We start from the raw sequence: 16,815 nt of genomic DNA, 5'->3' as shown, positions 1-16,815 counted from the left end.
TCCAGTCCCACAACCCTCCAAGATTTGTACTCATCTCTAATTCTGCTTCTTGGGCATTCCCTGTTTTAAGTGTTACACCATTAGTGAATGTGTCTTTTGATGCCTTGGCCCCAAGCTCTGAAATACCTTCCCTCCACCTCTTTCCTTCTTGACCTCACTTTCCTCCATTAAGACACTCCTTAAAACCTACTTTTCACCACACTAATCATCTGATGTAATATCTCCTTATTTGGCTCAATGTCATACTTTGTTTTATCATGTTTTATCAAGCACCTTGGAGAATTTCATTACCTTCTCGCCACTATATAAGTAGCTGTTGTTGAAATGGTTGGTGTTTGCCTTCTCTAATTCTGGGTTCACAACTCTCTAGGTTCATTATTCTAAAGAGGATGAAGAGCATGTCAACTCTTCATGCCAGATCCCAAAGCAGACAACCCTATTAGTAAATAAAACATCCAAATTCAGTCAGTTTGCCTCAACCTGAATACTATGTAATTCTGTTTCAAAGTCACAAACTTCTCACAACAACGATAGCCAAATGGTGCTGTCGGGGAACAGTAGTAAATTTGGTTGCTGATAATGAAAATGAATTGAATATGTTAACTATTGATGTCTCCACATTATGAGACACAGAAGGGGATAAAAACATTTTGTCTGGTCTACATTTAAGAAATTTAAATCATTCTAATATTTCATTGTCCAATCCAAAACTCACTGTAAGCCATTTACTCGCAAAGCAACGGCAATTTCAGAAGTCCACTGGTATCACTATCAATTTTTACAGAAATGAACATGGCTGGTATTAACAGCTTCTTGCTTCCTCTCTTCCATAGTCTGGTGTGCAACTCCCGAAATGGTTTACCCAACTTTCCTTGATTTCTACAATGGGACAGGCTGACGCAGCAGGTGGTCGAAGACAGAGTTCTGCAGAACACCAATCTATGAGTAGAGACTTTTACCAGCATTCACTGCTTTCTAATACAGAGGCAGTTTTCCAAAAGCCAACAAATTGACCATTACCTTCTGGGTCTCTGTCGCACGTTTTCTTTTGCTTTCCAGCATACTTCTTCTTGTATTTCTAATGAAAGGATAAAACAGAAAAAAATACAGTCGACTTTCTTTACCAAATGTACTCAGTCATTTAGCTATTTCTGGTTTTGAAGTGGTTAATATATGTGCATAAAATTCCTTTCACTAACTCTTCAAATTAACACCAACACATTCATTTAATTTCTTGTGCAGTATTTACACACTAAATCTTCAGTTTTCAACAGGTTTGCTTTTCACCTCCAGTGCTGGAAACAAATAACACCGCCCCACGGTTGTTTAAAATGAAAATAAGGCTGCTAGTTGCACACAGCAAGATTCAACATAGAGATAAATGACCAAATAATCTGTTTGAGTGGTGTTGGTTGAGGAATAAATGTTATCCAAGGCATTAGAAGATTTCTCTTCCTCTCCTTTAAACAATGTCATGTGTCAATGTATCACCAAGTGCATGCTGTGACAATTATATTGTTGGTGTAGAATCCACTAAAGTAGCACGCTGGACCAAGCAGGTAGAACACACCAATGTATATAACTGTATATAATTGTACCAATGTATAAAGCTGAACATCAATACATGTAGTGGCAGCTATGACCTCCTGCCAGTAGGTGGAGCCAGGCACACACATAGAGCCAGATATGCCTTAAGTGACTGACGACGCGCAGCAGTTGGTAGCAGGACGGACTACAGGACAGTCGTATCTCACCGTAGCTCTTCAGTAACTTAGATAGAATTGTCTGTACGTGGGTTTATTGTTTACCTGTCCATGTGATCAATAATAAATACTTGTTATCGCTAAACACGTGTCTTCATAATCAGGGGAACCATAGAACACAACAACTGGAGAAGCTTGTGTTCAGTGGAGGTCACGGGGAATCTGGTAGTCCTGATGCATTGACCTCCACAAGGTTTATAACAGTTAGCTAATTACCTTATTAACAACAAATAATGGTTATTGGCTCAACCTCCAAAAGAGTATAAGTGGGTACAACTGGAATAGTTGCTGTGGGGTAATTATATCGAGTTTGTATCTCTGCTGAGTTGATGCAGAATAAACTTGCACGGTAGCTCAGTGGTTAGCATTGCTGCCTCACAGTACCAAGGACTCTGGTTCAATTCTGGCTTGGGTAACTGTATATACGGAGTTGACACGTTCTTCCCATGTCTAGCATGGGTTCTTCTAAGTGTTCTGGTTTCCTCCCACAGTCCAAAGGTGTGCACGTTAGAATGATTGGCCATTCTAAATTGCTCCATAGTATCCAAAGGTTAGATGGAGTTCTGGGAATAGGCCAGATGGTGGGCCTGGAGAGGGTGCTCTTTCGGGCGGTTGGTGCAGACTTGATGGGCTGAGTAGCCTCCTTCTGCAGTGTAGGGATTCTATGATTCTAAGATAAAAGACAAATCACTGTATTATTCCGCCATCATATCCTAATAGTTAGTATGAACATTATTAAACCGTGGTGATTTGTTGCTACTAAATAAGTTGTTTTGTCTTCACTCTCTGAAGAAAAAGATATATACTGCTGATGACAAATTAAAGTTACAGGAGGTCAGAAGGATGCTACAAAATATGCAGCCTTGACTATCCACCCTTCCCCACCCCTGACAGCCATATTTTTCTTTGAGGCAAAACCATTTTAGCAATGGAAACCTGAACAGACATATGGACACTGCTTACTTCATTACCCTGAAAGAAGTATGGCAAAGTTTTGGCTTTGTGATTTCCTGAAACCAGCAAGATTAGGAATAGAGTCATTTCAGAGTGGAATGTGAATGATTTGGATGGTGAATAGGGTCTGGATCTTCTGTTTCAGTCTTACAGTTTTTGGATTGTGGTGATCCACCACTGTGTAATTGTATGTGTGCCTGTATTAGGGGATGTACAGCAGTACCTGTATTACAGGTTCGTCGGTAGCCCCTGCCGGCTAGCTCCTCCCACAGGGAGCCGTATAAATATGTATGAGATCTCCTGAGCTGCCATTCTACCAGCTGCAGTCGGAGGATAACATCTCACTGTAATAAAGCCTCTCTTGTACCAAGTCCAGTCTTTAAGTGCAATTGATAGCGCATCATGGATAAATTCTATAAAAAGGATGACATTTGGAAGCATAAGAAGCTCGGTCAGTTTTTGATAAATTAAAAAAAAACAGATGATCAGACCACGGAGGATTAGATCAAAGACTTTGACAAATAGTATGAGATTTGAGCTTGACATCATGGAACATAGAACATAGAATGATACAGCGCAGTACAGGCCCTTCGGCCCACGATGTTGCACCGACATGGGAAGTCAAAAACTAAAGGCCATCTAACCTACACTATGCCATTATCATCCATATGCTTATCCAATAAACTTTTAAATGCCCTCAATGTTGGCGAGTTCACTACTGTTGCAGGTAGGGCATTCCACGGCCTCACCACTCTTTGCGTAAAAAACCCACCTCTGACATCTGTCCTATATCTATTACCCCTCAATTTAAGGCTATGTCCCCTCGTGCTAGCCACCTCCATCCGCGGGAGAAGGCTCTCACTGTCCACCCTATCTAACCCTCTGCTCATTTTGTATGCCTCTATTAAGTCACCTCTTAACCTTCTTCTCTCTAACGAAAACAACCTCAAGTCCATCAGCCTTTCCTCATAAGATTTCCAACCATACCAGGCAACATCCTGGTAAATCTCCTCTGCACCCGTTCCAAAGCTTCCACGTCCTTCCTATAATGAGGCGACCAGAACTGTACGCAATACTCCAAATGCGGCCGTACCAGAGTTTTGTACAGCTGCAACATGACCTCATGGCTCCGGAACTCAATCCCTCTACCAATAAAGGCCAACACACCATAGGCCTTCTTCACAACCCTATCAACCTGGGTGGCAACTTTCAGGGATCTATGTACATGGACACCGAGATCCCTCTGCTCATCCACACTGCTAAGAATTTACCATTAGCCAAATATTCCGCATTCCTGTTATTCTTTCCAAAGTGAATCACCTCACACTTCTCTACATTAAACTCCATTTGCCACCTCTCAGCCCAGCTCTGCAGCTTATCGATGTCCCTCTGTAACCTGCAACATCCTTCCACACTGTCTACAACTCCACCGACTTTAGTGTCGTCTGCAAATTTACTCACCCAACCTTCTGTGCCCTCCTCTAGGTCATTTATAAAAATGACAAACAGCAACGGCCCCAGAACAGAATCCTTGTGTATGCCACTCGTAACTGAACTCCATTCTGAACATTTGCCATCAACCACCACCCTCTGTCTTCTTTCACTAGCCAATTTCTGATCCACATCTCTAAATCACCCTCAATCCCCAGCCTCCGTATTTTCTGCAATAGACGACCGTGGGGAACCTTATCAAACGCTTTACTGAAATCCATATACACCACATCAACTGCTCTACCCTCGTCTACCTGTTTAGTCACCTTCTCAAAGAACTCGATAAGGTTTGTGAGGCATGACCTACCCTTCACAAAACCATGCTGACTATCCCTAATCATATTATTCCTATCTAGATGATTATAAATCGTATCTCTTATAATCCTCTCCAAGACTTTACCCACAACAGACGTGAGGCTCACCGGCCTATAGTTACCGGGGTTATCTCTACTCCCCTTCTTGAACAAAGGGACCACATGTGGTCTGTATATACAGCGTCGACTCATTTAGTATATACACCAACACGCAGTGAAAAAATAAAGTTACATGAGGCTACTTCGGTACATGACTCGCTCTCAGTCCCATTTCTCAATTCTGCCACAGTCCTTCTGCCTTCGCAAACTCCTCTGCCGCTTCCGCCATCCCAAAATAAAAGTCCATGGATTCGTAGGTCACCCTCAACTTGGCTCAATATACTATACCGCACTGCACCTTGCTGTTAGCTGGATATACTATGCCGCACCGTACCTTGCTGTTGCACAGTGCCTTCTTCACCGGGCTGAAGGCAGCCCGCCTCCTCACCAGCTCCACAGTAAAGTCCTGGTATATGCGTATACCAGCTCCAGCCCACTGCGCCACCAGCTTCTGCTTTGCCCAGCACAGGACTTTCACCTTCAGGCTACATCTACGGAAACACAGAGTTACTACTCTTGGCGGCTCACTCACGTTTGGTATAGGCCTTCATGACCAATGAGCCCGATCCAGTCCATATTAGGAATAATCGTCCCCCTCCCCCAATAGCTTCACCAGCATCGTGGCAAAATACTACGTCGGCCTCGGGCCTTCGACCCCTTTGGGCAGACCCACGGTCCTCAGATTCGGCCTCTGGATCTGTTTTCCAGGTCTTCCATTTTGGCTCGCAGACCCTTGTTGGTCTCAGTCACCCACAACTCCTTCCCCATCGAGGTGAGTTGACCACTGTGCTGCGATAGTGCCTCTTCCACTTCCTTCAGCGCCGCACCTTGCTCCCGCACCTCCGCCGCTGTGCTTGATACCACCCGCCCTCACCGGGGCAATCGCCTCCTCCACCAGCACTTTCTTGTTTTTCACTCCAGCGCTCAAAAGTTCAAAAAAGTCGGGGAAAAAGATCTTAAAAGTCAGACCGGAGCGAGAGCCACCAAATGTGCGACTTACTCCCTCAGAGCCGCCACCGGAAGTCTCCTCCACCAGCACTGTCAACACGCCCCCATCTCCTTCTTCATCGCTTCCATGTGCTTTGTGAACTGTCTTTCAAGTTCCACAGCCATCACCTTGGTCATTTCTTCTGCAAGGCAAGAGATGGGACTTCATTTGCAATGATGGTTCTTTGGGGCTTGGGTGTGTATTTGGGGTGAAGGGGATGTTGTAGTATGGCTAGAGAGATCATATTACCGTAGAACCAAGCTGCCATTGGTACAGCAGCCTCGCTGCCCATTGGCCCAGGCAAGTCATGTGCCTCTCTGCCAATTGGTTGTGGCTGGTCATGTGACTCCCCGCCGATTGGCTGAGAGGTTGGTAGCTCCGCCTACAAGGCGGGGTGTAAGAGCTCGTACCGGCTGGCAGTCGGCCTTTCTCTGTACGACCACTGCCGGGCTCACATCTAGCGTATTAAAGCTTGTTGTTTGGAACTTCACTACGACTCGAGTCCAATTGATGGTGCATCAATTTAATACGCTAGACTTTGAAAATGGAACTACGGATCAAGCCAGAATGCCTCTGAATCAGCCCACATGCTGCAAATGCGTCAGCACCTTTTAAACATTGGCTGGCGTGTTTTAACAGTTACCTCACTACTGCAAAAAATCGCCCAACGAAAGAGCAGAAACTCCACATCCTCCACTCCTGCGTGGGCACCGCCGTTTACTCTATGATAGAGGACGAACTGGACTATGATGTCGCTATGGATCTACTAAAAGGACACTTCATCAGGTCAGTAAACCAGGTCTACGCACGGCATCTCCTGGCAACAAGGCAACAATTCCCCGGTGAGTCTCTCGACGAATTCTATCGGGCCCTCATTGTCCTGGGGAGGAATTGCGCCTTCCCGCAGGTCACTGCTGAAGAGAACACTGAACTCTTGATCAGGGACGCCTTTGTGGCAGGCATGCAGTCACCCCAAATACGCCAGAGACTTTTAGAAAAGGACACTCTCAGCCTCACTGAGGCACGGACCCTTGCATCCTCCTTGGAGGTCGCTGACCGCAACGCACGTGCACGTATGCCCCCGGCCGCGCGGCAGCCCCTTGGGCAGCGTGGCACACCCCCCTCACCCCCGCCGACTCGGACCCCCAGACCTGCGCTGCAGGACGCCCCGATAAGGCCACGGGCCCCCACTGCTATTTCTGTGGGTAGGCCAAGCACCCCCGCTCGCGCTGCCCAGACTGCACCGCAGTCTGCAAGAGTTGCGGCAAAAAGGGCCATTTTGCGGCCGTCTGCGTCCCGGATAGCGACCGTGGGGCCCCCCCCCTGCACTCCTCTAGGGCCCCGTGCGGCTCGCGGACCTCGCTGCCTCCACCCCCCACCGCCACGAGTGATTCCCAATCGCCGCCACCTTGGGGCCCCGATACCATGTGCGGCCCGCGGGCGCCGCCATTTTGGGCCCACGACTCCACGTGCGAACTCCAGGCGCTGCCATCTTGTTCATCCCCCACCACGTGCGGGCGACGGGCGTCGCAATCTTCGATCGTCATGGAGGGGGGAGCAAACGATTACTCCGTATTGGGTGACGACTCCGAGTTCCTGCCATGACTCGCCTCGGTGACGCTGGATCAATCACGGCCCCGCACGCTTTCCACGGCGACCATACAGATCCACCTCAACGGTCGTGAGACGAGCTGCCTACTGCACTCCGGGAGCACAGAGAGCTTCGTCCAACCTGACACGGTAAGACGCTGCGCGCTCCGCGTTCACCCAGTCAAGCACAAAATCGCTCTGGCATCTGCTTCGCACTCAGTCCAAATCACCGGGTGCTGCATGGCGGACCTCACGGTCCAGGGGAGGGTTTTTAAAAACTATATATTCCTCATCCTTCCCCGCCTCTGCGCACCGGCACTTCTTGGAGTGGACTTTCAGTGCAACCTGCAGAGCTTAACTTTTAAATTTGGCGGCTCGATTCCTTACTGTCTGCAGCCTCGCGTCCCTCAAGGTCGACCCCCCTTCCGTTTGCAAACCTCACCCCGGATTGCAAACCCGTCGCCACCAGGAGCAGACGGTACAGCGCCCAGGACCGGACCTTCATCAGGTCCGAGGTCCAAAGGCTTTGTTGCTAATTTGCTAAAGTGTGCTTTACACTTAATTGCTCTGTTTAATCACCTTGCTCTAGAGTCGCCAGGTGTCTTTATGATACCACCACGAGGTTCAAGTTCAAGTGCTGATCAATAACTCAATACACCAGTTAGTAAGGTTCAAATCAAAACACATTTATTATATACACAGTCAATCGCTACTCATGCATAAATACTACTCACTAGACTATTTCTAACACTGAAAGGCCAATACTTAGCTTTGGGAACTGGCCCACCAGTTCAGGGGCACAAATGGCCTTTCGTTCGCTTCTGAGTCTGCAGGCTTCCAGCTGGTATGGACTAAGGGTTAGGAGCACCTATCTCATAACGTGCGTTGACTGGACACTTACTTGGTTGGTGCAGCTGCTAGGCAAGTCTCTCCGAGTTGAGAGTCACGGTCGAGTTCTTTGAGAGCTGCCAAGAAGACCGAACTGAACTTGGGGACTCTATTTTATAGTCCCCAGGGGCTTCACGCCCTTTTGGGTGGCCCCCGTATCTGGTTCCAATTGATTGGACTAAGTTCCAATCGCTTCTATCGATTTCTCCAATACTGGAGCTGTTCCCTGATCGCTCAGCGGTTCCTAAGTGTCCGTTGGCCTTCCTTTGTCTTGGCTCCTGCTGGCGCCGAGGAGTCTGGTTTGTTCTTGATTACTCTTAATGTTACCAATTGTTCCTGGGGATCGCTCATTACTATGCAGATGGTTTTTGGTTTTGGTTCCGTCTGGGTTTCTGCAAGTCCTAATATACAGGAAACTTTGCACCTGCTTGTTTTCCTGTGCTTGGCCATTTCGCCCTGCATTCATAGCGGGCATCCATTTTGGAATTGGGAAGTGGCCAGATGGGACATGGTTCCACTGACGCTGGCGGGGAGGGGGTCCAGACGGTGAAGATGACGGTCCTTCCGAGACTGCTTTTCTTTTTTCAGTGTCTCCCGATTGTTGTCCCAAAGGTTTTTTTCAGAAGTATGAACGCGGCGATATCGAGGTTTGTATGAGCGGGTAAAACCCCGAGAGTAAAGAGGGCACTCCTGGAACGGACCCGCGGAGAGGGGGGCTTGGACCTCCCGAGCTTTATTAACTATTACTGGGCTGCCAACATATCGATGGTCAGGAAGATGTAGTGGGGGAGGGGTCGATTTGGGTGCGAGTGGAGGCGGCATCTTGCAAAGGTACGAGTTTGGAGGCGTTACTGACGGCGCCCCTACCGTTCTCGCCGTCTTGGGACTCTACAAGTCCTGTAGTGGTGGCAGCTCTAAGGGTGTGGGGGGCAATGGAGACTGGAGGGGGCGTCAGTGTGGTCAGCGATCTGTGACAATAACCGGTTTTCCCCGGGGAGGGGGGGAGGGCTTTACTATAGGGCAGCGGGCAAGGATTGAGAGGTTTGGGGATCTATTCATCCAGGAGGGCTTTCCGACCTTGGAGACATTAGGGGAGGAGTTTGATTTGCCGGGTGGGAACGGGTTTCGGTTCCTTCAAGAGCGAGGCTTTGTACAGAGGCAGGTTCCAAGCTTTCATCGCCTCCCCCTGAGAGGACTGCAGGATAAAGTGCTATCAAAAACAGGGGTTGGAAAAGGGAGGGTTTTGGAGATATACAGGGAATTGATGATGGGAGTGGGACGGGGCCCCTATCAGGGAGGTGAAGTGGAGGTGGGAAGAGGAGCTAGGAGAGGAGCTGGAAGCTGAACTGTGGGAAAAAGCCTTGAAAAGAGCAAATGCATCCTCGTCTTGTGCTAGACTTAGCTTGATCCAGTTCAAGGTAGTCCACAGGGCCCACATGGTAGCCCGGATGAGCAGGTTCTTCGAGGAGGTGGAGGACAGATGTGGGTGGTGTGGGGGTAGCCCGGCCAAACATGTATACATGTTTTGGGCATGTCTGAAACTGAGGGAATTCTGACAGGGATTTGTGGAAGTTATGTCAGAAGTCCTGGAAGGGAGGATAACTCCGAGTCCAGAACTGGCAATGTTTGGGGTGTCGGAGGACCCGGGGGCAAAGGGGGAGTAGAGAGGCCGATATCCTGGCCTTCTCCTCCCTGGTGACCCGGAGACGGATCTTGATGGGATGGAGGGACTCAGAGCCACCGAAGTCAGGAGTGTGGGTCAGCGATATGGCAGAGTTTCTCAGCCTGGAGAAAATCAAGTTCGCTCTGAGAGGATCAATACAGGGATTCGCCCAGAGTTGGCAGCCGTTCATCGATTTTGTCAAGGAAAATTGAACATCAGCAGTAAGGGGGGAAAGGGAAAAAGGAGGGGGGCGAGGAAACAGGAGTCATGGCGATGTTAGATAAGGACATGGAACTTAGTACACCGGTAATTGGGGACAGGGCGGGAGAAGTGGGGGACGTGGTTTACTGTTTGTTGTTCTTCGAGGTGGTTTTGTGTGTGTCGGCCCGCGTGGTTGTTTAAGAAATGTCAATATGTTAAACTGTGAAAATTACAGATGCTTCAATAAAATATTTTCTAAAAAAAAAAATTGTCCAAAATGTTGGAATTTACAGAGGAAATGTATGTTCCTTTGAGAAAAGTAAGGACAAGGCATAATTATCAGGAGGAGTGGTGTTTGTAAAAAATGCCTGGAGACCCATTGCTTTGGTGCCTGTTGGGAACGATTTGACACAAAAATGGATAAGACCTTCCGGAACATGAGTCATATAGAATCGGAGGGTGTGATTTCGTTAAATCCCATAGTGAGCGCGTTTAGCTGCTGTTTAAATTACCCCTGGTTAGATGGGGGCCTCAGTCCAGGCCATACATAGCCCGGTTTTCTATACTGAGGAGCTCCGCTCACCAGAGCTCCTCAGTGTAGTTAGAGGTCGGGATGCTATCTCTGGACGCAACCCCCGACAGCCCCAAGCCCCAACTCACTATGAGGATGTCCCTGGGCTCCCCCACCACACCTCCCAACACCCGCACAGGGCAACCCTGGCCTGATCGCCAGCATCGTGGAAAATACCAGCTTGGGGCTGGTTTAGCACAGTGGGCTAAACAGCTGGCTTGAAAAGCAGAACAAGGTCAGCAGCACAGGTTTAATTCCTGTATTGGCCTCCCCGAACAGGCGCCGGAATGTAGCAACTAGGGGCTTTTCACAGTAACTTCATTGAAGCCTACTTGTGACAATAAGCTATTTTCATTTTCAGCTTGGCACCTTGACAGTGTCAGTGCGGCACCCTGGCAGTGTCACCCTGGGCACCTTAACAGTGCCAGGCTGACACCCAGATAGCACTGCCAGGGTGTCAGGCTGGAAGTGCCAGAATACCCTGGGACCTGCAGTTCCGTCTGGTCCCTGTTTGTGGAGATCAGTACTGAACGGCACTACGCCCTCTGTCTCTGAGGCGAAGGGTACCTCGGGAAACCGCATAGTAAAGTGAGATGAGCTGTTTGACACATAGTGATTCCACCCACAATGGGCGGGGTTCACATCTCAACGTCTCACGAGATCGTGTTAGATCTTGCAAGGCGTTGCGAGCCGGGTATGTGGTGAATGTGATTCACACTATATATAGTTGCCAATATCACTCCATGTATATATGTTCGTTATCTACCCGTTGTAAGATCAATGCTGTATATAGTTGCCAATATAACTCCATGTATATATGCTTACTATCCACCATTGTAAGTGCAGTTGCACTATCCGACCACCAGGGGGAGTCGCTCTGGGAGTACGCGAGAGTTTGTATGGGCTCCTCCCATGGCTCCGCCCAGGACTCCTCCCCCTGACCGATGTATAAAGATCAGTGCCTGAGAGCCAGCCTGCAGTTCATCTGGAGTTCAACGACGAATAGGCTGGCTCTGTTGTAAGTGTATTAAAACCTCTGTTCAGATCCAACTACGTGTTCGCTGAATTGATGGTGCCATCAATTTAATACACTTAAGAAGGTGCCGAAGTAAAGCATGAATCCGCGCTAAAACCAGAACGTCTAGAACTCGATCCGCAGGATGCAGAGACGAAAGAAACCTTCTGCCACTAGCTGAAATGTTTTAAGGCCTACCTGGCCGAAATCAGCACCGCTGAAACTACGGAGGACAAAAGCTCAGCCTACTGCACGCGAGGATAAGCCACAGAATTTCTACACAACTAAATCCAGCCGGTTCCTACACCGCAGCGCTAGCGATTTGGACAAAATGTATATTAGGCCCATGAACGAGGTCTTTGCCCGCCATGTGTTCACGACTCGCCGACAACGGGCTACTGAACCTTTAGCTGAATTTGCACGCGAGTGAACAATCTCTCAATGACTGCAATTACCAGGCCGTAACCGCGGCCGAGACATAGGGAGCTTGCTGTGCGGGATGTTTTTGTAGCAGGCCTTCGATCTAGCTATGTACGCCAGAGACTATTAGAAAATGGGGCCCAGGGATTAGAGACTACCGTAGAGGCTGCTATCACAATGGAAGTTTCCTTCCGCAGCCTCAACTCGTTTTCCGCGGACCCCGCTAACTCCGCATGGGCCCCCGACCTGAGGACCCCTCTAAGCCTGTGCCGCAAGGCCCCCAGCTATCGCGCTGCCCACAGCTGGCCGCCCTACTGTCCCAGTCACTACTCAAACTATCCAGCTGCTCCAGCTAATTACTCAGCTCCCCCAGCCAGCTACATCAGCTCGCCAAACAGTTATTCACTGCTCCAGCCTGCCACTATTCAGCTCCCCAAACCAGTTATTCAACTGCTCCAGCCTGCCACTATTCGCTCCCCAAACCAGTTATTCAACTGCTCCAGCCTGCCACTTCTATGGACAAAGCCAGCACCCACGGCAGCACTGCTCAGCCTGATCCGCGACCTGCAGCAGCTGCGGGAAGAAAGGCCACTATGCTAAAGTGTGCCCGGCAGGAGGGCCCCAGCCCTCAACACCCCAACAGTCCAAAACAAATCGCCCCCCAGCACCAGCAGGCCCGCGGGGGCCCGAAACGCTGCGGCCTATGCTCAGGGCTCCGCCCCCTCCCGCCACGTGCGATCCATGGGGGCCGCCATTTTGGCAAACCTCCACCATGCGGCCGGCCACGTGCGATTCATGGGGGCCGCCATCTTGGGATGCCATCTTCATCACCACCCTCCACGTGAGATCCACGGGCCCTAGCTGCAATTCCCAGACTCAAACAGCTCATCGAGGAGTACGACCTCCCCAGGCAGTCACCACATGGCCCGCAACTCAGCGCAGTGTTCCTGCATCAAGCTCGCCAGAACGCAGCGGCATCTACTCTATAGGATGCCCGATCGGAAGAATTCGACTCCCCCGGGCACCCACCACGCGGCCCACAACTCAACACGGTCACCCTCGACCAATCTCGCCCCAAGCATCTGAGAAATTCGATGACGGAGGTCCAGATCAACGGGTACAACACGTCGTGCCTCTTCGACTCCGGGAGCACAGAGAGCTTCATACACCCAGAGCTGGTAAGATTCTGTTCCCTTCCTATTTATCCCGTCAACCAAACTATTGCCCTCGCTTCGGGCTCCCATTCCATCCAAATCCAAGGCTGCACTACAGCAACGCTAATGATTCGAAGCGCTAGCTATTCCGAATTTAAACTGTATGTCTTGCCTGACCTCTGCGCGCCACTCCTCTTAGGCTTGGATTTCCAATGTAATCTCAAGAGTCTCACCCTCAGCTTCGGCGGGGCCCCTGCCCCCACTCACTATCTGCAGCCTCGCCACGCTGCGCATTCGCCCCCCCCCTCTCTCCGCCAACCTCACCCTGGATTGCAAACCGGTAGCCACCCGCAGCAGGTGGTACAGCCTGCAGGATAGGGTATTTATCAGAACGGAGGTCCAAAGGCTGCTCAGTGAGGGGATCAAAGAGGCCAGTAACAGTCCCTGGAGAGCTCAGGTGGTGGTCGTCAAGACCGGGGAAAAATTACGCATGGCCGTCGATTATAGCCAGACCATCAATCGCTTTACCGCTCCTAGACGCGTATCCCCTCCCCAGAATCACAGACATGGTAAACCAGATCGCCCAATATCGGGTATTTTCCACGGTGGATCTGAAGTCTGCATACCACCAGCTCCCAATCCGCCTGGAGGACCGCCACTACACGGCATTCGAGGGCCGATGGCCGCCTCTCTTCCATTTCCTCCGGGTTCCCTTCGGCATCGCTAACGTGGTTTTGGTGTTCCAACGAGCAATGCACCGAATGGTAAGACCAGCACGGGCTGCGGGCCACTTTTCCGTATCTGGATAATGTTACCATCTGCGGCCATGACCAGCAGGACCACCACGCCAACCTCCACCGTTTTCGTCCAGACGGCCCAAAATTAAACCTTACATATAGAACATAGAACATAGAACAGTACAGCACAGAACAGGCCCTTCGGCCCTCGATGTTGTGCCGAGCATGATCACCCTACTTAAACCCACGTAACCCGTATACCAACAATCCCCCATTAACCTTACACTACGGGCAATTTAGCATGGCCAATCCACCTAACCCGCACATCTTTGGACTATAACAAGGAGAAATGCGTGTTCTGCACAAACAGACTAGCCATCCTCGGCTACGTCGTGGAGAACGGAGTCCTGGGCCCAGACCCGGACCGCATGCGCCCCCTCTTAGAACTCCCCCTCCCCCATGGCCCCAAGGCCCTCAAACGGTGCTTGGGGCTCTTTTCGTACTACGCCCAGTGGGGTCCCCCAATATGCGGACAAAGCCCGCCCACTCTTCAAGGCCACACTATTTCCCCTGTCTGCTGAGGCGCGCCAGGCCTTCAGCTGCATCAGAGACGACATCGCCAAAGCAGCCATGCTGGCGGTGGATGAATCCACTCCCTTTCAGGTTGAGAGCGACGCCTCAGAGGTAGCGCTAGCAGCCACTTAAACCAAGCAGGGCGGCCCGTTGCATTTTTCCTCTCCCGTACCCTATCCGCTTCAGAACTCCGACACTCCTCAGTCGAGATGGAAGCACAAGCCATCGTGGAGGCTATCCGACACTGGAGGCACTACCTCGCAGGTAGGAGGTTCACCCTCAGTCGGTCGCCTTCATGTTCGACAACTCGTAAAGGGGCAAAATAAAAAATGACAAAATTCTTCGGTGGAGGATTGAACTCTCCACCTGCATTTACAATATCAAATATCGACCGGGAAGCTCAACGAGCCCTTGGATGCCCTATTCCGCGGGACATGCGCCAGTGTGCAAATCAGCCGCCTAAAAGCCATCCCGATGACCTCTGCCACCACAGGGGTCACCCGGCTCGTCCACTACAATCAGAGCCCGAAACCTGCCTTTCTCCAACGAGAGGGTAAAAGCGGTCACCATGGACTGCCCGATCTGTGCGGAGTGCAAACCGCACTTCTATAGCCCACAGGGCCCACCTGGTCAAGGCTTCTAGCCCTTTGAACGCCTTGCGATCGATTTCAAAGGGCCACTCCCCTCCACTAACAAAACATTTACTTCCGGGGCAGCACGATGGCCTAGTGGTTAGCACAACCGCCTCACGGCGCTGAGGTCCCAGGTTCGATCCCGGCTCTGGGTCACTGTCCGTGTGGAGTTTGCACATTCTCCCCGTGTCTGCGTGGGTTTCGCCCCCACAACCCAAAAATGTGCAGAGTAGGTGGATTGGCCACGCTAAATTGCCCCTTAATTGGGAAAAATAATTGGGTAATCTAAATTTATAAAAAAAAAACATTTACTACTTCCTTAACATTATTGACGAGTTCTCCCGATTCCCCTTCGCCATCCTATGCCCCAATATGACCTCCCACACAGTCATTAGGGGCCTGCAGTGTCTTCACCCTGTTTGGTTTCCCCAGCTACGTGCACAGCGACCGGGGTGCGTCCTTTATGAGTGACGAGCTGCATCAGTACCTGCTCGACAAGGGCATCGCCTCGAGCAGGACTACCAGTTACAACCCCAGGAGGAACGGACAGGTGGAGAGGGAGAACGCGATGGTCTGGAAGACCGTCCTACTGACCCTCAGGTCCAGAAAGCTCCAAGTTTCCCAATGGCAGGAAGTCCTCCCTGACACGCTCCACGCAATTAGATCCCTCCTGTGTACAGCTACCAACCAAACCCCCCACGGGGTCTCACTTCCGGCGTGGCTGAGGATGCCAGGCCCGGTTCTCCTAAGGAAGCACATCAGGGCGCACAAAACCGACCTCATTGTTGAAACGGTGCGCCTGCTTCATTCCAACCCACAGTACGGCATTTGTTGAGTTCCCGGACGGGTCGCCAGGACACAGTATCCCTCTGGGACCTGGCACCCGCTAGATCCAGTCCCCCATCTACCCCCACCGAGGAACTCCTTTCCCTGTTCCCTATGCGGCCGCCCCCTTGCGCCCCCGATTCTGCGAGCTCACCCCACCAGTCCCGAGCGGCAGCACCAGCCCGCCCCCCGCGCCCCCAGTCTCCATTCGACCAGGAGGTGTATGAGGCTCGGACAAGACTCGCCCCGGAGCCGGGAACCGTACCCCAGACCTCGACTCCCGCCCAGCCACCGCAAGAGGCTGCAACCCCGGTGCTCCGCAGATCAAAACGGACAATTCGTCCACCGGACAGACTGACTCTTTTAAGCCATCACCCCCGCCGGACTTGATTTTTTTAACAGGGGGTGAATGTGATTCACACTATATATAGTTGCCAATATCACTCCATGTATATATGTTCGTTATATACCCGTTGTAAGATCAATGCTGTATATAGTTGCCAATATAACTCCGTGTATATATGTTCACTATCCACCATTGTAAGTGCAGTTGCACTATCCAACCACCAGGGGGAGTCGCTCTGGGAGTACGCAAGAGTTTGTACTGGGCTCCTCCCTTGGCTCCGCCCAGGACTCCTTCCCCTGGGACCGATGTATAAAGGTCAGTGCCTTAGAGCCAGCCTGCAGTTCATCTGGAGTTCAACGACGAATAGGCTGGCTCTGTTGTAAGTGTATTAAAGCCTCTGTTCAGATCCAACTACACGTGTTTGCTGAATTGATGGTTCCATCAGGGTAGATCCCGGGAGCAGAGTCTCCCAGCTTCTGTCACCCAAGTTGTGCTGCTGCGCGCTATCCTTCAGGCGTAACATGGCTGTTCGATCGCACTGAGGGTTTTTCCTTTGTCCTTGCTCGAAGAAGCAGTTTTTCACGGGCTTTC

The 16,815-nt window shown here is 50.6% G+C and overlaps 1 protein-coding gene across 9 annotated transcripts in view; it reads right to left on the bottom strand.

Moving 5' to 3' along the window:
- LOC119956134 (neutral alpha-glucosidase C-like) overlaps window positions 1-16,815 on the bottom strand; it is a 232,267-nt gene that overhangs the window by 141,955 nt on the left and 73,497 nt on the right. For all 9 annotated transcript variants that reach the window (XR_005458597.1, XM_038783039.1, XM_038783063.1 and 6 more), the window contains one exon: window positions 1,021-1,078. Coding sequence is in view for 8 of the 9 variants with exons in the window: in XM_038783039.1 (XP_038638967.1) it covers window positions 1,021-1,078 (58 nt within the window). In the remaining variant the exon portion in view is untranslated. The remainder of the gene's footprint in view (window positions 1-1,020; window positions 1,079-16,815) is intronic.

The sequence above is a fragment of the Scyliorhinus canicula genome, chromosome 2, assembly GCF_902713615.1.
Source record: "Scyliorhinus canicula chromosome 2, sScyCan1.1, whole genome shotgun sequence".
Lineage (NCBI taxonomy): Eukaryota > Metazoa > Chordata > Chondrichthyes > Carcharhiniformes > Scyliorhinidae > Scyliorhinus > Scyliorhinus canicula.
This window is presented reverse-complemented; position numbering and strand designations above follow the sequence as displayed.